The 18,780-nt window shown below is 58.5% G+C and overlaps 1 protein-coding gene across 1 annotated transcript in view; it reads right to left on the bottom strand.

The window, feature by feature from the left end:
* Positions 1–18,780, bottom strand: part of SZT2 (SZT2 subunit of KICSTOR complex) — a 52,502-nt gene that overhangs the window by 11,897 nt on the left and 21,825 nt on the right. Inside the window, 45 exon segments of the mRNA XM_059374431.1 lie at positions 338–471; positions 841–1,008; positions 1,088–1,252; positions 1,400–1,484; positions 1,737–1,901; positions 2,007–2,125; positions 2,764–2,875; positions 2,963–3,068; positions 3,158–3,260; positions 3,342–3,494; positions 5,250–5,379; positions 6,088–6,187; positions 6,922–7,123; positions 7,311–7,382; positions 7,515–7,593; positions 7,683–7,850; positions 8,186–8,371; positions 8,586–8,649; positions 8,738–8,845; positions 9,032–9,173; positions 9,336–9,629; positions 9,736–9,814; positions 9,957–10,049; positions 10,206–10,347; positions 11,202–11,448; positions 11,581–11,696; positions 11,994–12,198; positions 12,288–12,452; positions 12,541–12,661; positions 12,899–12,993; positions 13,168–13,338; positions 13,526–13,639; positions 13,750–13,864; positions 14,058–14,226; positions 14,486–14,574; positions 14,798–14,876; positions 15,267–15,482; positions 15,579–15,664; positions 15,666–15,797; positions 16,013–16,127; positions 16,268–16,420; positions 16,640–16,782; positions 17,469–17,598; positions 17,855–18,089; positions 18,478–18,648. Coding sequence (XP_059230414.1) covers positions 338–471; positions 841–1,008; positions 1,088–1,252; positions 1,400–1,484; positions 1,737–1,901; positions 2,007–2,125; positions 2,764–2,875; positions 2,963–3,068; positions 3,158–3,260; positions 3,342–3,494; positions 5,250–5,379; positions 6,088–6,187; positions 6,922–7,123; positions 7,311–7,382; positions 7,515–7,593; positions 7,683–7,850; positions 8,186–8,371; positions 8,586–8,649; positions 8,738–8,845; positions 9,032–9,173; positions 9,336–9,629; positions 9,736–9,814; positions 9,957–10,049; positions 10,206–10,347; positions 11,202–11,448; positions 11,581–11,696; positions 11,994–12,198; positions 12,288–12,452; positions 12,541–12,661; positions 12,899–12,993; positions 13,168–13,338; positions 13,526–13,639; positions 13,750–13,864; positions 14,058–14,226; positions 14,486–14,574; positions 14,798–14,876; positions 15,267–15,482; positions 15,579–15,664; positions 15,666–15,797; positions 16,013–16,127; positions 16,268–16,420; positions 16,640–16,782; positions 17,469–17,598; positions 17,855–18,089; positions 18,478–18,648 — 6,236 coding nt within the window.

The raw sequence follows: 18,780 nt of genomic DNA, 5'->3' as shown, positions 1-18,780 counted from the left end.
GGGGGCATCGTGAACCAGTAATGAGAGCCTGCGGGGCTTGGAGGCCCGGGGCAGGCCCAGCCTCAGGCAGCACTCCGCTTTCCCGAGCCCTGGCACCCTCACTGGTGCAAGCCTGATTTCTCCTGTGGGCACTCCATGAGAAAAGGGAAGTGAAAGCACTTGCTCAGCTGAGGGTCTCTGTGTCAGAGAGACCCTGCCCTGCTGCATACCCTAAAGGGACAGAGTTGCTTTATGTGACAGGCTGTCTGGGGCAAGGTCTACGGGGGCAGTAGGGGAGCCAGGAGACAGGCAAGAAGGCGGACGCCAACTACATCACCTCTTCCCGTCCTCTCATTACCAGCATATCCCAGAAGCTACGCCGGCTGGCTTTGCTGGGGGCAGTCACGGGCTCGCCAGGGCCAGGGCCAGGGGGAAAGGTGCTAGCTCGGCCTGCAGGGCTCTTGGTTTCCAATGACCCGCTCCGGAGATTTCCTGTGACATCAGACATTACAGACTCTTGTCACTGTGCCTATTTCAGACAGCCCAGCCCCGCAATAGGTATGACAGTGACTTGCCCCTTATTCCACCTGTCAGGCAATGGTGGCGTATGCATCTGAGAGCTACGTGTTTGTGTGAAGGGAGTTCCGGGTGCAGTATCCCTCTCGAAATGGGGGACCAACTGGGTGTGGACCCTTCTGCTGGCATGTCACCTTGCTGACGCAGAGAAGATACAGGACAACTGTGTATTGAATGTGTACTTTGGAGGGAGCCTCTGCGATGCCATCCCGGAGCCCCACCTTTGCAAGCTCACTAGAGACCCGGTCTTGCCTGGGCCTGGCACATACTCTGGAGCCTGCGTACCTGGAGACACGTCCTCAGTACACAGGGAGGCTGGCAGTAGCCGCAACTCCATGACGGCGTCAGCCAGGGCCTGGCGGGCCGCTCCCCGGAGCTTCTCCTCCAGCTGCACGATGCTGATATTCCCCTTCTCCCACACATCCAGTCGAAGCCGTGGGGCCCCGTTCTGAGCTGGGGGAAAGAATGGGGATGACATGAGGGGGCCTCTGGTTCCCAGAGCATTAACTCAGCACCCCCTCTGCTGACCCACCTGAAGAACCATCCGGCACAGTCGGGCAGCGAGTGACCTGGGTCAGTTGCTCAAATTCCTCCTCTTGCAGTGGGTCTAGGGGCCCCGGAGAGGAGGGGGGCCAAGAGGCCAGTGAGATGGGGCTTCCTGCTTCATCCACGAAGGCTAGAGTGATGCAGGCGACCCCTGGGTAGAAATTCAGAGAAAGGCTCGGGTCCGAGACCTCCAGATCGCCCTGAGTGGCCAGGCTGGGTGAGGCCCCCCCCAAGCCTCGAGGCAGGAAGATGCTCTCGCACGCTCAGCAGGGGCATGGGGCTGCGCCCTGCAGTGTACCTTTGCCGCCGGTGCCCTGTCCGCCAGGCTTGTTATACAAGTAGATGTCCAAGTCGGGGAGGCCGCCCTGTGGTGGCAGCGGATGCTGAGGAAGGAAGTACCACAGAGAACTAAGCCCAAGTGGGCGGACAGACAGAAAGCATCAGGGGATGGTGTCCACGGTGGGGAATGGCGGACAGACACGGCTGGGAGCGCAGGAAGACATGGGCAGAAAATAAAGGTGGAGGGGGTGGGGGAGGCAGTGGTATATGCATGTCCACAGGGCAAGGTCACGTGCAGTGCCCGCAGGGAACAGTTCCACAGTCGGGGGGGAGTATGGAGAGGGGCCCACCCTCACCTGGAAGTGGTTGCGGCTGTTGCTGTCCGTGTACTTGGGTGAGTGCAGGAAGATGAGCAGGTTCTGCCGCAGGTACCAGGCCAGGGCAGGAAGCCAGGGCCTGCAGGAGGCAGGGAGGGCCAGGTGCAGCACCTCGGAGGGGAGGCTGCCAGGCGGCTGGATGAACTGCAGAGAGGGGAAGGGGCATCAGAGCCGCACAGGGAGAGCAGAGAGCAGATGGTCCCTATACCCAAGCCCTGGAGGGCCGTCGGAGGCTGGGAGGGAGCTGACCTCCACATCAGCGGGTGTCAGCTTGCAGTTCCGAACAAGCATGACTGTGATGACATCCAGCGTGGCCTCGTCCAGTCGCCGACGCAGCACCCGTACTAGCTCGTCGGTAATCTCAGGACCTTGACACAGCCATGGCAGGAAAATGGAGACCCTGGTAGAGGATCCAGCGACTCCCCCCAGCCTGGCCCTTGACCCCTAGACTCGAACATTCCCCCACACACTGGAGGCAGCCAGCACTAGGTTCTAGTTCTGCCCAAGTTCTAGTTCACTGTTTGACTATGGACAAGTAAGTGCCAACTCTCAAAGCCTCAGTGTCCTCATCTCTAAGATGAAAGTAATAATAACATCTACCTCGTACTTAACAGCCTTAGCCCAAGACCCCGTACATGTTAAAACAACTGTAAACATGAACAGCAACATCCAGTTGCCTGCTGGATACCTCACGCTCACCATCTCCCAAACCAAACCTATGACCTTCAACCCAAACCCTTGATCTCCAGCCAGTGGAGCCATCAACCACCCAGTCACCCAGGCTAGACATCCTGTGTCAGCTTTCACGGCTCCCCTTCCCCAAGCTGCATTTCAATCAGCTAGAGGACCTATCCTCTAAACATCTGTCTGTCTGTCCCACCCAGCTCCTGCTTGAGGGAAACCCAGAGCACAGCATGAGCTACAGTAGAAAGGTGCCAACAGAAGACTTGGGAGGATTCTGGAACCTCCTCTGGTCACTCCCCAGCCCCCTCTGAGCAGTGCTTACCTGCCTGTCCTACACCATGCACCAGAAGCTGGATATGCCTGTCCACTTGGCCCACAGGACGAGCAGCATCAGAACTGCGGCTAGAAGCCATGTCCAGGGGAGACCGAGGCCCCTATAGGGAAACTTGGTTAAGTGCCTGGCTCCAATGGGCAAAGTATGAGGGGGAGCACAGGGGCCTCGGGGTGGGGGTGATACGTGCCGAGGCCTCCTCAGAGTAGATGGGCTCCTGGCTTCGGGACAGAGCTAGGGAGGGGGGCAGTGCATCGCCTTCCCATGGCCGGTCGCTGCAGGATGTCTCCAGGAGCCTGGGAGAGAGTGGCACAGACTTTGGACATAGCTCTTTGGCCACCATCTTTGATCCCTGCTCTACCCCCTATTCCCAAGGCCCACGTACCGCAGGTAGTACACAGCCTTTGTTGCTCGTTCCTGATAGACAAACATATTCTTCCGGTTCACCACAGAGAAGGCATTGAGCACGGAGCGCAGGGCCTGGATGGCTGTGGGAGTAATAGTGGCTCAGGACAGCCCCTTCTCCAGATTCCCTCCCCCTCCACTTGCCTCTCATGCCCATCACACACCCCGAGAGACCCCCATGCTGGGCCCCATTTTCAGGCGTGAATGGACTCGAATCACGGTTCCCCACACAACGTCACAGGAGAAATGGCCAGGGACAAACTGCATTGTGGCGGCTAGGTACCCTCGGGGTGCACAGCTCTCATCAGCAGCGTAATCTGGGGAGAAGGGAGAGAGTGGATGAGAGGCAGGACACGGCCCTCTGCCTTTGCTACTTCCCACTTATGAACTGGCCTACTTGTCCTTACTCCCCAGGACTCCTTGGCCCTATCACCCTGCAGGGGAAAGACGGTCATTTCAGGTAACAAGGCAGGACCATACTCTTCGGAAACCAGGTCACAGCACAAAGGCTCTCAGGCAGTTGTGGAGGAGGAGCTAGAAGTGTCAGGTGAGGCAGAGCATGAGAAAATTCTGAAGAATTTTCTGAAGACACTCCGGCTGTATACTAATATGATATATAACACACACCCTATCTGTGTACTCACATGGAGGGGCAATGAGAACCCCGTCAGATAGGATAGGAGGATAGGATAGGAGAGCTGATACACACCTGCAGAGTCAGGGCAAACGCTGCGCTTTGTAGGACAGCTGACCCAAAAGGACTCATAGGGCAGGAAAGCAGAATGCAAGAGCCCAGGGGCACAGTCCAGAGCCTGGTCTGACCCTTTCCAGCTTCCCAGGTTGAAGAGGAGCCCCCCAACACGGCAGAGGCAGCCATCTGGTTTCCCAGAGAAGCTGCTGCCAGATGTGAGCCGTGTATAAAGCACACAGGAGGTTGTCTGAAACGGAATGCTGGTTGCGGAAGGCTCCAGCAAAATCACGTGGAGAGACTATAATGAGGAAGGGCTGTCTCCAGGCTCTGCCCGGCCTTCCATTACACGCTGCTAGAGGCACTGGCAACAAAGGTGTGTGGCTGTCCTATCTCGTGCTCAATGTGCAGAAGACGCCATCAGACCCTGGGAAGTCCGCTAATTAGGGGAATGGTGCTTTGATACAGAGCGCGTCTCGGGATGTGCTGAGACGTGACGTCCGGGATTGGTAGGAACGTTCACCTACAGACTTGCTGAGACTATTAAAAACAAGAAGTGCTCTGATTTTCCTTTTCAACCAGATGGGAGAACTGCAAAGGAATGACATCATTTGGCTTTCCCCTCTGAGCTGGGCTGAGGGGTCATCAGGAGTCAAAGAAGAGAGCGGAAGTGTCAAGACTTCCATTAACATCTTGAGTAGAGTATCGGGCTTCCTTATCACAACCAGAAATCTCAGGAAGCCCAGAGGGGTCCTGTGCCTGCCTATCAGGAGGGACAGCTGATAGGAAGGCAGATCCTCCTACCGGGCCTTAGGCTCCTCCCCTCTGATCTTCTCCCACCTGTGACCTGGCCTACTCGCCCACTCCTCACCCCAACACCGTTCCTCGGTCCTATTACCCAAAGGGGAAAGATGGTCATTTTGGAAAGGAAGGTGGGGTGAGCAGAGGCACGGCCTTAGGAAGACAGGTCACAGCCGGTGCCCCTTCCATGGTCCCTTTTCTCCTGTGTTCTTTAACGCTTCCTTGCCTCTTGGCTCCTTCCCTGTGGAACACAGATGTGCTCGAGTCTGCCTTGTTGTCAAATTCCTTCCTTGTGTGCTTGCCACACTACATAAACAAGTGGTTCTCCTCTGCTTCACCTGTGTAAGATCCTCTCACTTCTGTCTCCTCTGGCTCCTAATCCCACTTCTCTGCCAACACTTTCACTAACGACACTCGGGAACTCTCAATGGCTAAACCCAGTGACCCTTTCCTGTCCTATCCTCCCTGCTCTCCTGGCACCGGTGACCAAGTCACGGCGACTCTGCCCTGGTCTTCTCACCCAAGCACGGACACAGGAAGGGCAGCAGCAGCCCGGGAGGGAGGCTCCTGGGTGGGGTCTCACCATCACTGGGCAGTGGTGCCCGCTGACGGGAGTGGAAGGGGGTCTCACTGCGCCACAGATCTTCTTCGCTCTCGGCCACCAGAAGAGAGTTACACACGTGACTGTCATGGAGGTCCTGCAGAAGCAGCCGCTGGGAGAAGGAGCCGGGTATCAGGGAACTGAAATATTTCTCAAAGAATTGGTGGCAGTGGTCAGGGGTGATCAAAGGCCAGAGAAGATGGTGGTTATCATAGGGGGTCAGCGATCAAGAGAGCATCAGTAATCATGGGGGGGTCAGAGATGCGTCCTACAGTCACCGGGCTCAGGGATCTGAACCCCAGGTTAGGAACACTAGATCCTCTTCTTTGCCAGAATCTGTTCTCCACCCTTCAGGTCTCAGCCTAGAAAGATCAATTCTTTCCCTGACACTTCAGAAGGTCAGACCCCATCATATGCTCTCATCAGTTTCTACTTTTCCTCTGTATGATTTTTCACAATCATAATGGAAACAATTTGTGTAATTTAGTTGTTCGGCGTCTATCTCCCTCACTCGACGGAAGTTCCAGAGAGTCGGGGTTTCCCTGTCTTATTCACTATTGAATCCCTAATACCAGTGCAAGGCCACAAGATGGAACAGCTCACAGTCAGGGTCTGGAAGAGTAACCCACATTACTGGGAGTGGGTGGGGGAGTGTTCCCCAGTTTGTAGGGCCCAAGGAGTAAGAGTACCCCAGTAACCAAGTGTCAAAGAAAATGTCCGTGATAGATCAACAGCTTCTGAAGGTCAAGTTCCTAGAAATTCCTTCCTCATCTGAGCAGTGTCCCGTGCTTAGAAAGCCCCGCTCCCCGCTGTCCCTTACCTGGTTGACCTCCCTGCAGATCTCCCCAACTCGCCTCACCAGGAGCTGCTGCAGGTGGCGACACTCGGCGCCTGGCCCCCCATCCTCCCGAATCAGGCTCCTGGCGGGGAGGGATGGAATGGACATGGCTGGTGGGGGTGGGGTTTGGCAGCTGGGGCCAAGAGAAGCCATGAGAAGGGAATAGGACTGGACCAAGGGAAGCAAACATGGTGGGAACTGGGAAAAGCAGAATTCTCCATAGCAGTTACGGAAGCACAAGCTCTAGGCTTGCTTTTACCAGCTTTCACGTGGGCAGGACATGTAAGCTTCCTTCTTCTCCATTCTCAGACCTTGAGCAGAATGGTGGTCTTCCCTTCTCAAACCCAGCCCACCCCGTGACAGGAGCCATCTTTAACCAGGGGCCTTGCTGTGAGTCCTGGCTCTGCCCTTTCCCGTGACCTTGGGCAAGTATTTAACTTAACTGTGCTTGAGTTTCCTCCCCCCATCACAAAAGGAGCTGGTCTAGGAGGAACGCTCAGAACAGTGTCTGCCATGTACTAAGTGCTTGTTAAATATCACCTGTTAGTCCCACATCAACTTCTGAAGCTGCTCTGAACTGGAGAAGCTCTCAATGTGAGGTTAGGAGCCCCAAATCCTACCAGCTTTGAACTCCACTAGGAAAGCAGAGAGTGACCTGCTTTGCTACAGGCTGTGGGAAGTGGTCAGGACCCTCCAGCCCCAGAACACAGTCAGACCCCGACCCAAACCCTCAGTCCCATGTCTTACTTTGGGATGACCCTGGAGAGGAGTGTTGTGGGACTGGGGAAAAGCGGCACAGTGCAGGCCTCTACTTACTGTGCGTGGGCATACACTTCTACACGATCCTGTAGCACCCGAACGATGAGCCAGAAGTCAGGCAGGCAGGGCCCAGGGAGGCCTGAGAGCGAAGGCTGTGGAGGTGTCGGCCCGGGTGGGGTCCGCAACATGAAGGGAGCCTTCTCCCCCAAGGTCTCATTGGGACCCTCGCTGTCTGAGCCACTGCTGCCACCATCGTAACCTGTGTCAAATGAGCTGAGGTTCAGCCCCAACCTTTGGCTCATCTGATTCTCCAAGCGTGTCAGGCTTGATGGGCCCAGCCCCTTCACGTCAGTCCCTTCTGATGGCCCCTGCCCAGTCCTTCTGCCGCACAGCCCAGTCTCTGCCTCCCATCAGCTTAGAGTCCTCCCCAAACTGTCCCGGCTTACCCAGGTGGTCAGAGTCCACACTGCCCTGACTGGACATAAGGCTCAGCCCCCGGCTGGGCCCAGGCTGGCTCCCTGGGAAGAGAAGGGAAAGGTCTGGAACCTCTACTGAACTTGCTTAGGACTGCCCGAGGAGGGAAGCAGGGCTAGGGATCTGTAAGTCCCTGGTCTTAGCCCCCAGACTTTGTTGCCCAAGTCCTCTCTTACCTCCCTGTGGCAGGCTGAGGAGGGGGGTGCCCTCGGAACCCTCTGGGGAGCCTGGGGCTTGGGGGCTGGCTGTCAGGGCCTGAAGGGCAGGAAGTCAGAGCTGAATACAGGCCCCACACACCTACCTCCACCCCCCTCCATTCCCAGGTCATCCCAGGAAAGGCTTACCTCCCCTTCGATGCCTTCGGCCCTGTCCTCATGGCTGTGCCAAGCCCAGGCTGCTGAAGGGGGCTCCCCTTGGGACCCACCTGGCTGTTGGCCAACTGCCACAAAGAAGAAGCCACTGTCAGGATCCTCAAGAAGAACATGGCCAGGGAGGTGAAGGCGGCGAAACTCCTGGGGAGCAGAAGCCAAGGTCACAGTTAAGGCAGAAGCAGCCCTCCCTGTTCACGGCACCCCACACTTCCTCATCAGACCCTCACAACCACCTGGTACGCAAAGGGTCTGGAAGTTGCCTAAACTTCAACAGGCCTAGTGGCAAGGAAAGGGGCTGGGTCTCTTCTTGCTGAGTTGGGCTGCCAGGCATGGGACAGGGGACAATGCGGTGAGGAGGCTGTTCCGAGGGGAACGCTACGGACTGAAACCAGGAAGAGGCCCTTCTATTTCCGTATCTGGAGTCTGGAGAAGAATGGGCCCCAGAACCATCAGCGGGCATTCTGAGGGCAGCGTACCTCCTTGAATTGTGTGAGGGAACGTTCTGGCCCAAACACAAAACTCAGTGGCAGGGTTTGGCGAAGGCAGGTGGAGCGTCCAGGAGAGCTGTGGATGTGGGCAGCTGCACGGTGCAGGGCAGGGCTCTGAGGGATGCCCCCTCTTCGCAGGGCTCCCACCATCTCATCCTCCAGCAACCAGTGGATCTACACAGAGCAATCCGGGAAATGGCCAAGGGCACCTCCTTGCCACCTAGGGCATCACCTCACTTGCAGACTAGAAGACACCCTGCCTCACAGATTAGGGAGGCCTTACTTTGATCCCAGAATAAAGGGGCACCTCACCTTCCTCATATGCTGGCAAGGGTATCAGTTAGTGCTGAGGGGCTGTCACTTAGCCTGGGGGAGGGAAGGCCCTCACCTCACTCATGGTGGTCTCAATAGCCAGTCTGTGGGGTGTGGCCAAATTGGACAGTCCCGGGTGCCTAAGTGAAAGAAAGGGTTAGATGCTGGCTTCCAGGGAACAAAACTGACATGGCGTGAGGAACTCTTGAGAGGCAGAAGGGGAAGTACCTGTCTTCTTCTGGGGGTGGCAGTGGGGGCCCCAGGCCATCATCCGACCTTAAAGATGACGGCTGCCCTGGGGATCGTGGGAATGAAGCACTGCTTTCAGACGTGGACCTGAATAGGGTAGGAGCGAAGGTCAAAGATCAGCAGCTACTCTTTTCCTAGGCCTCCTAGGAAGTCCTAGGCCCTCCTAGGGAATCCTTAAGGGATCCCGAGTACCCAAGTGCCTCTAGATTCCTTTAATGGGCCCCCACCCCAGCAAGGCCCAGGCCTCCCCTCCCACCAAACTTGTGGCCACACCGGTGGTGCTGAGGGTCCGAGGTCGGGGGAAGTTCCACTTCCAGAGGCAAGGTCAGCACGAAGACATCCAGGGTAACACTGAGGTCCCTCAGGGGCACTCGGCCTCCAACAGGGGGTCCCTCCAGACTGGAAAGCACCTGGCCTGGGAGAGGGGGAACATCAGGGGTTGCTGAAGCCCGGGGACAAGCACAGACTTCAAGTCCCTGTGCTAATGAGTTACATCCATAGGCCCTCTCCCCCATCCCCGACAGGCAGGCGGGCTGTGCTGGGACCTGTGGCCCGCCCCCAGGGACCCCGCACTCACCCAGGCAGGTGGGCAGGCTGCACACGGGTACTGAGCTGTGCTGCCCACGCAGACGCACTGAGCACGTGAGGTGCAGGAAGAGAGGCGGCAGGTCGCGCACCAGGCTCTCCGGTCCCGTCGGTGAGTCGCCCCCCAGGATACTGAAGGAGTCTTCATCAGGGTTCATGGTGTCGGCATCAGACAGTGAGGCGGAGTCGAGCCCCGCCGGCCCCAGCTCTGGCTCACGGCTCTCACGATATTCCACCTCAAGCTCTGGGTCGCTCTCAGTGACCACACAGCAGGCTGCCGTGTCTCCTAGACAAGGGTGCACGTTGTGTGCTCACTGGGACAGGCTGATAGCAGAGAGACCCAAATCCCGGCTTGAAGCAGCCGTACCATCTCTCCCCACTTGCCCACACACCTTCTTCTCCTATGAGCTCAGCCTCTGAGAACTCCAGGTCACTGACTTTTCTGTCCACTGTGTCCCGAGGGCCCTCATCCTGAGCAAAAGAAAGAGACAGCTTTAGCCAAGGCCAGACAAGAGCCACATTGGGGCTTCAGGGAGCTAAGTCAAGAGGATCCAGGTGGGTATATGGGGCTATGGCTCAGGGGTCTGAGGGAGGAAGGGAGGAAGCCACTGACCTCTCTCCGGCTGGACGGAGGGCAGTAGAAGAAGTAGTGTGGATTGGAGGGCACCGTGCGGAAGTGGAGACTGCTGATCTCCAGGAACTTCTCCTGTTTGGGGTTAGAAGGAGGCTATTATGTCAGCCTGCCCTCAGCAGAACACTGCCTCCAGCCTAGCAGACACCTCCACAAGCCGTCCCAGGACAGCCCACCAAGGCCGAGGGCAGGCGGGACTCCACCCTCCTCTTCCCCCACCAAGTGTCCCACCTGGATGAGGCCATGAAGGGCGTCATGCGCCTCTCCTCTGAGCTGGCAGACGTCTGTCAGAGAGATCTCCAGGCTGGGATCTGGGTGGCCAGGGGTACGGCTGCTCTGAAACTCAGGCTCGCTGAGGTCCTCGGTCTCTATGCTGAATGGTCAGGGTGGGGGTGAGGGGAGTTGAGGCGTTAAGAGCCACCAAGTCCCAGAGGAGCCCGCGTCCCTACTGGGAGTGGCTCATAAAGTCTTTGGTTCTAGCAAGGGTGCTTAGTACAATGGCAAGGGCAGTGGGAGAGGCAGCAACCATCCCACCCCTTTTGGCTCGAACCCCCACGTTTCTTAATGGCTGGACATTTCTGTGACACACAGGTATGAGTAAGGAGGACTCCCAGTTTTCTGACTAGGGTGGAAGGTGACCTCTTTCACGAGGGAAGAAGACAGGTGGAGAAGCAAGGTTTGCTGGGGTAAAAACGCACGGATGTGGGGGCACGGAGGGTGGAGGCTGTACAGCTCCAGACAGGGAACTGGGCTGGAGTTTGGACCTGGGTGTCATCAGGACCCTCTTCCCTCTGCTTCTTCTCCTTTCTTGATGCTAACACACCACGGGGGCCAGACACATAGCTGTCTGCTCGCTTGCCTTTCTCCTTCCCTTCATCGGGGACCTGCTGGGCCCCTCAGGTGAGCTGGGGACCCAGCAGGGAGCAACACACTCTGAACTCACGGAGTGGTTCCAGGGATTACTACTATTGCACCAGTGTCCTCAGAACAAGATTCCCCTTTCACTGATGGCAGCCAGCAACTCTCCACCCCTCAACCAGCTGCATACTCCGTGCCAGAACAGGAGAGACAGAGAGGAGACGGAAATATGGGAGCAAGAAACCAGCAACAAAGCAACTGCCTCCCCGATGTGTGGGCATGACCTGGCGCAGTCCGACCCCTGGCTCGGGAAGTCTGTTTACGGGGATCTGGTGCAGCCCTGATGAGTCCCTCTGGGACCAACCTAACCTGGACTCAGAAGCCAGGACAGCTCGTTCCCGAGGCTCTGGGCCCTCCTCGATGCTGCTGCTGAAGGGCCCAGGGCTGAGAGGCCCGGGGCTTGGAGGTGCCTGAGGCAAACCCCGAGTGTGGCCGCACAGTGCAAGCAGGAAAGGGGTGATGTCTACTTCCTGTAGCAGCTCCTCACAGGCATCAACTGCGATCAGCAAGTCCTGCGAAGAGACACTCTGTGCTTGCTGCAAACTCCCGAACAGCCCTGAGGAAGGGGAGGAAGGGGAAGGTGCCATGAGGGTCAAGTTCTGGAAACAGCCCCTCCAGCCCCCATGCCTGGAATCCCACAAAGCCCCCATCTCCTTCCTGACGCTCCCTCATGTAGCCTCCTGCTCACCACGGACGTAGCACCGCTGTGCGTGCTCCTGCAGCAACGCACAATGGTTGGCTGCCTCCTTGAACCTGGGCTCCATCCAGGCTGAGGACGAGGAGGGCTGGTCGAGGAACGGAGTCCTAGGAATGGGAGGGAGGAACTAGCTTGGCCAACTCTCCTGAGGGGTATCTCAGACTCCCCAACCACCCATGCTCCCGTGGAGTGCCCATACATCTCCACTGAAAATATTCACGGCCCAGCAAGTTCAAGTGGTTTGCTGAAGGAAGCTAATGAAGCCAGGAGCCGGCAAGACACGGACTGAGTTCCTGCCACTGATCATCGAACTGTCAGTCTATCCGCCTGAGCGTGGTGGTTGTAAGCCTTGGCTGGGGGCCGCAGTGGGGGGCAGAACCTAGGTCAGCACTGAGGGTATTCACCGGAAGATGAGGTCTCGGGGTGCCTGAGGGGGCTGCAGGCCAACTATCTGCTCCCTCAGTGCTTCCAGGGCACAGCTATAGACGTAAACAGGACACCGGGTCCGGGGAGCATCTGCGCTCTCTGTCTGCAGGGCCTGACGCCCAGCATAAGCTTGTAAGTCCCGACGGCACGGTGGGCTGAGGTCTTCTGGGTTTTGGGCAGTGTCTGTGGGAAGAGGTATCACGTGATCCCCAAGCCTTCTATTTCTTCCTGTTTCTGCTCCTGCTTAACTGACTCAGAGCTGGCAGACTTACCACTGGCTGGGGTGACACTGAGTGTGGGGACCTGTGCCTTTGCAGCCCTCGCCCCAGGTCCTCCCAGATCTTTCAGGCTGGCGGCCCCGCTCCAATCCCCAAACTTTGGCTTTGTCTCCTCTTGAGAGGGTCCCTCCAGGCCATAGGCAGCCAGGTGCTGGACATCTGAAGAGGAAAAAAGAGACAGAAGTCAGCTGCTGGCTGGCCTGGTGAGGGAGTCTAGGGGCCAGTGATGAAGGTGAGGGGGCGGTACCTGAAAAGGTAGCGGGGAGGAAAGTCAGAAACACATGCTGGGGAGTCACAAGCCTTGCATAGCAGCGCCACTGAGGGGCCTGAGCAGAGACGAGAGGCTTGAGCGTCTCAGGACCTCCACCCTGTAAGAGAAAAACAACCTCAGAGCAGTCTGCAGGGCCACCCAAGCCCGGCTCCCCTCCCCCACCCTGGAGTGCAGCCCTAGGTAGAGCTGTGAGATCCAGGACAAAGGGCAGGGATGGCATCCTGTCTCCAGTAGGAGGCACTTAGCATCCCTGGTGATAGACAGCTGGGGCATGGATCCATGCTAACAGAAGCTCAGTGGGAAAACAGGCCCAAGGAGACAAAGCGGTGCTGACCAGGGGAGGAGGAGCTGCGTCTCCAGTGGCCTGGGTGCTGCTGACTGCTCCATCCTTTAGGATCCTGTGGCCCCCTGCCGGTGGCTCCGCCGGACCTACGATGGGGGTAGAGGTGGGTGGGCGAGGGCAGGGCCAGCAGAGAGGCAGGGCTCTGAGGGGACAAGACAGGGAGGCCAAAAGCCAGAGACAAAACCCAGCCCTGCTGCACAGGGATGGGGAGAAAGGGGCTGGGCCAGAGGGTGCTGTCTGGGAAAGAGGCGGGAGCTCACCTGGACTGTGGCAGGCCCGTCGCAGCACCTCACTCAAGAAGGTGGCCTGCTCAGCAGCGGTAAGCGGGATCTCCCGGTCACTCAGCTCCTGCCCCAGGCAGCTGTGCAGCAGGCACAGCACCGTGTCGTTGGTGGGACAGGGCCCCTCGGCGAGAGGGACGCCCTCTGGCTCTGCCCGACACACACTCCGCTCAGCACCGAGGGCCTCCTGCTCCCCGGCACCCTGGCTCCGCCATGGCCATGGCGGCCCTCGTGCGGCCTCCCAGCCACCGCCTGCCCCAGTGCTCATCTGCTCTCTCGGATCGCTCACTCCCATGCCCGTGGGCCGTGAGGGTCTGTAAGGAGGAAGCTCACCCACCTCTGGAAAGCAGAAGGAAGAACATCTGCAGCTGTTGACACTGGGGCAACAACCCCATTAGGTCAAAATGGAAAGGGATCTCGTGGACACAGGTATCTCCTCCCTGGTCCAATGCTAGGAGGGAGGAAAGGAAGACAAGAGCCTTGATGAGACCCAGAAGCCCCAGCTATGGTTCCCTCCACCCAATTCTCCTGATCCACCCTGGGGGCCCCTTCCCCACTGACCAGCAGAGACCCTCGGCTCTGGGGGCAGGGGACTCCACTCCTTGCTCTGGCACAGCTGTATCAGGTATTCAAAGCTCAGCATGGAGCCTATGCAGGCAGCATCCCGAGGGTGGAGCTGGGGCACAAAGAGCAGAGGTCAGGGGTCAGCCTGCCCTCGGCCAGAGTACTCGGGTGGCCACTCTGCAGGAAGACCGCATAGTCAGAGATGGGCAGAGCACAGAGAAGAGGGCCCAGGAAGGGCACGGGCTGCTCCGGAGGGGACGGTGCCACCCCCAGTAAGGTTGGGGGGTCCTTCAGAGGCCACTCACAGCTCGAGGGATCTCGGAGTAAGTCAGGTCCCGGAGGTGCTTCCAGCTCTCAGGGCCGGGTGCCACCCGCCCATACTGAGGCTCCACCCACACCTCGGTGACAAGGTTGAGCTCGGAATCTCCTTCCAGGGCCTCCACCTCCACATCGTTGTCATCATCTGTCGAGAAGCTAAGGAGGAGGAACCCTGAGCCTGGCGGAGAGGAGAGTCCAATCCACAGGCGAGTGGTAGGAGGTCAGTTCACAGAGGGTGCACAGGATGGATGGAACTCCCATAGGGCCTTTCCGGACCAGCATCTGCCTGATGAAGCAACTGCAAACAGCATCCCCTACCCCAACTCTCCAACAGCCCAGGAACAGCACTTTGGGGGCCATAGCGACAAGTGGGAATGTGGAGAGAGGCGGCTCCCAGAGAGGACCCGGATCCCACCTGTCTTTGGTAGAGGCAGAGTGCGGGGGGAAGAGGATGTACTGGACGACACAGGTGTGCTTCTCTTCGCCGGCAGCCTGGGGCTCATTCTGTGGGCACAATGGCAGATCTTGGGCAAACCTCAGCCAGGCCAGTTTGGGCCCTCGGACCCTAGCCCCTGGCACACTGTCCTGTGACTGGTCTCGGGCTTTGGGTAACTCTGGCCACAGGGTCCCCATGAGGCCGTTTACAGCAGTCCCAACCCAGCTGAGAGGCAGATGTCCCTCTGATGATGAGCCCCGGTGGGGAGGTGTCACGAGGGATGGCAGGTACCTGAATTGGAAGCTCCAGGACCATGTTGATGATTCCTTCCCCACTGCAAGCAAAGTGGAAGCCTTCGGAGAGTCGGACTCTGAAACCCCATAAAGGTAGGGGTGGGGACGGGATGAGATGGTGGAGAGACACTGAGTCCATCCTCCTGCACCACATGCCACTTATGTGGCCACTTCCAGCAGCCGTCCTGGCAGACTTGTCCGCTGGCAGCCATGCTCAGACTACTGGGGCCTCAGGTGCAGCAAGCTGGAGCTGCATAGGCCAAAGTAAGCCAGCTGTGGTGGGTAGGGGGTAGGCAGAGAGGGCAGTGGCAGGCGCTACTCTGCACTCAGTACTGTGCATAACAATGGGGGCGGCGGGGCCCAGAGAGGGCCAGGGTCTGACTTAGGCTTTCTGCCAGGGCCAAAGCCAGAGTCTATACTCACTCTCTCCCCTCCCTGAACTGCCCGGCCTGGCCCAGATGACATACTCAGTGAGGATGGACAGGAGCTGTGCAATGGCACTGAGTGGCAGTGCAGGTGCCAGGCCCGATGGGACACTCCAGAGCCACCGCTGATGGTACAGGTAGCGGGACAGCGATGCTAGGCTAGAAGAGGCTGAGCGGCCCGACACCAATGGCAGTGGCCCCGGTGGCTCCAGGGTCAGTAAGAAGGGCGCCCGGTAGTCCAGGGGTAGCTTCTCATACCTGGGCAACAGAGGCAACACCTCGATCACCACTCAGACCCAGCTGAGCCCCAGCCTTCCCATGGGTCCCGACCTGGGCCCCAGACTCGACACCAACCTGATGAGTAGCTTGTCTAGGGGTTTATGCAGGACCACAAGGCAGGGCCGGTCAGACAGCGCCTGCTGCGGGCCCAGCATGGGGGGGGGACTTGGAGGGAGAGCTGCCCCCACCAATGCCCCCCACACCTTTCCGTTTGACTTTGGGTGTTGGCTCCTTGCTTTGCACCCGGTGGGGGAAACGCAACCGCAGGATCTCTTCCCGCAAACCCGACACAATCTGGGGGAGAAAAGTGATCAGATCTCCCTAACTCCATCCCTTCTAGGTCCAGAAGAAGGGGCCCCCAGACAAGGTGAGAGAGCCCTCTACTCCAAGCATTCCTTGGTCTGGGGGCTCCTCTCTCCACTGGCCCTGGCCCTATATGATGGGGGGAGAAATAGCCAGTCCATCCTCCAGGGCTCCTGGGTCTGGAAGTCAGTCAGGGCACAGCTCACCTTGTGTCGGGCCTGGGCCGGTGTGCCGATGGGAAAACCCAGGCGAAGGACCATGCACGGGGCCTTGGAAATGATGCGGACCATGTAGAAGGAGGAAGGGGGCTGGTCAGGGGCACTAGGGAGAAATGGGGGTCAGTGAGCAGCTCTATGTGGGAGTCAGTGGGTGGAGGAGAAGGAATGGTGAGGTCTGGGCTTAGGGGAAGAGATGCAGGATGTGGGGGACAGGGAGGAGCGGGGGCCCACCGCTCTGCATACCTGGAGAGCAGCTTCACATAGGAGTAGCCCTCGACCAGCACGAAGCTGCTCCAGTCCCGAAGCAGGGAAGTCAGGGAGGAGTGCGAGATCCTGCACTGCACAGTGCTGTAGCGCCCATTGCTGCCGGGGGTGTGCAAGTGCTTGGGGATGGGTCTGGAAGAGCGGGATGGGCTGAGGTGAGGCCTCATGGTCCCAAGTGTGGGGGCCAAACAAAGACTGCTATTGCTCTCTGCCAGGTCCTGTCTGAGGATGTGGGTGTGGGTAACTGGGAAAGACTGGGAAGCGTCATCTTCCCTTGGCTGAGGGGGGTGAGGGCTTGTCTGCTGTCCCCCTCCCCCCCCCCCGGGCCTCCAGCCCACAGCAGGTACCCACGTGTCATGCTCCAGGATGATCACCAGCCGATGCATGTGCAGCCAGCGCTGCCAGGAGTTGGCATCCATGGACAGCACCGGCTTCCAGTAGGCTGCAAACTGGGCGTGGGAGGAGTCAGACCCACTGTGCTGAAGTGAGAGCACCTGGGGACGGAAAGGACAGCCCTGTAGGAACCTTTGTGGAGAAACATGGCACAAGAGCCAATTGGCAAACAGGACCGTGGGGTCCAGGGGTCAGAGAGGAGCTCAGAGCCCAGCCTGGGACGGGAGCCTAGGACAAAGGCCAGATTAGGAGGAGCCCAGAGACAGACTGGGTGGCCCTTGAAGCTGCATCCAGGTGAAGGACAGAGCTTACCACATCTCCATCACTGCCTAGGGGAAAGCAGCTGAGTGACGGCAGGAACTCAGGGTGAGCCGGCCATGTGCCAGCGTAGGCCAAGGGTGAAGTCAGCACGGGACAAAGTAAGCTATGGTCTTCTGGAAGTGCACAGCTCATGGCAGTGGGCACGGGTGAAGATGCCAGTGGGGAGGGGGCAGAACACGCCATGTGGAGACCGGGTGAAGGGGCTCCTGGGCACCTTTGCATTCTCTAAGTCTTTACCCCTGACACCCGTGATCTGCTGAGGACAGCCTCTCTACAGATCCTTCTCTGTCAGCAACTTGGAAGGAGGAAGGAGAACTGCTCTCAAGGCTAAAGCTAAGGAATTCTGGGCAACAGAATTGAGACTTGAGAGGGAAGGAAAAAGGAGGTGGCTCTGGGCTCCAGAAGCTGTGCCGGTCTGAGCCATGGTGGGCGTGGAGTGGGGCTGATGAGCCTCGGAGTCACTCACCGGGGTGGTGGAGCCGGGAGGGATATAGAAGAGTGGCACTCCGCTCTTGGTGCTGTCAGGAAGCGTGAAGTGTTCCGGGACCGAAGAGAAGGACTGAAGGTGGGCGAGCATCTGGTCCGTCTGGTTAATGCTGCAGAGCAAGGGCCAACCCTGAGCCACCCCTGACTCCAGTGGGCACAGAGGAAAGGAGTCCCAGGGGGACGTGGGATTCTGGACGCAGGCCTGGGCCTCAGGGGCGCTCTCACCAGTTCCCAGTTTCATCCCTCGTGGGACTCTGGACGCAAGCCTGGGCCTCAGGGGCGCTCTCACCAGTTCTCAGTTTCATCCCTCTGTCCACCCACACAACAAATGGGGCATTGCTCACTGAGCGGTGTGACCTCACTCACCTCTGCAGCGTGTTCCAGAATCGTCGGATGACGTGGGTACGATACAGTGAGCGGATGGGTTGCCTTAGTGCACAGGACACATCATGCAGAATGTCATAGCCCCCTTCCATTGTCACTTCCACCCGTGTTCCTCGAGGGCCCTCAGGCTCCAGGGGCCAGGGCGCCACGGCCACATACTCAATGCGCATGTTGTGTTTCCACAACAGCACGAGCTTCACCTCCAGCTGAGACCCTCCTTCAGGGGAAGCGGGAGGCTAGTTACGGGAAGAAGGCACAGCACTCCAGCCTGGGACTGAGCTCTATCCGAAACCCCCACCGGCCTCCTGCAATTCTAGCCTGGCAAAAGGTTCCAAGCATGCTTTCAGAGATTTCAGGCCTAGGGCCTGCCGCCTGCCACAAACAGAAGTATATAGGAGTGATGTGAAAACAGAGTTGGCTACACCACCCGCTGCTGACCCACCCCTGGCAGATGGAACCAGGAGGCTAAATGCTAAGAGCATAAGGCCCTGAAGGCGGCTCGGAACCCACTTATCTGCAATGACAAGCAGCATCTCACAGGTGCCTTCTGCTTTGTCTGGCAGGTCTGAGATTTGCGCGACGGGGCAGGGCCTGGTGACCCTCACCTTTGGCCAGTGTGACCTCTCGGACACTGTAGCCCTCTCGGAGCCGTACAGACACCGTGCTGACCAAGTCGGCAGGCACCTCCTTCTCTGTGTGTTTCTTCCGGCGCAGGGCGAGGGCAGGGTTGCTGCTGGCCGAGACCAGGTGCTCATTAAACAGGCGGTGCTGAGAGCCTAGAAGACCAGCAAGGTTGGGGAGGGGTGGGCAGCTCTCTGTGAGCTGACAGAGAGCTGGGCAGGGGAATGGGGGTGGCTATGCTGACATCCCAGGGGAGAGAACCGTGCCATAACAGTCAGCCCTGGCCC

This window comes from Mustela nigripes, chromosome 14, assembly GCF_022355385.1.
Source record: "Mustela nigripes isolate SB6536 chromosome 14, MUSNIG.SB6536, whole genome shotgun sequence".
Classification (NCBI taxonomy): Eukaryota; Metazoa; Chordata; class Mammalia; order Carnivora; family Mustelidae; genus Mustela; species Mustela nigripes.
This window is presented reverse-complemented; position numbering and strand designations above follow the sequence as displayed.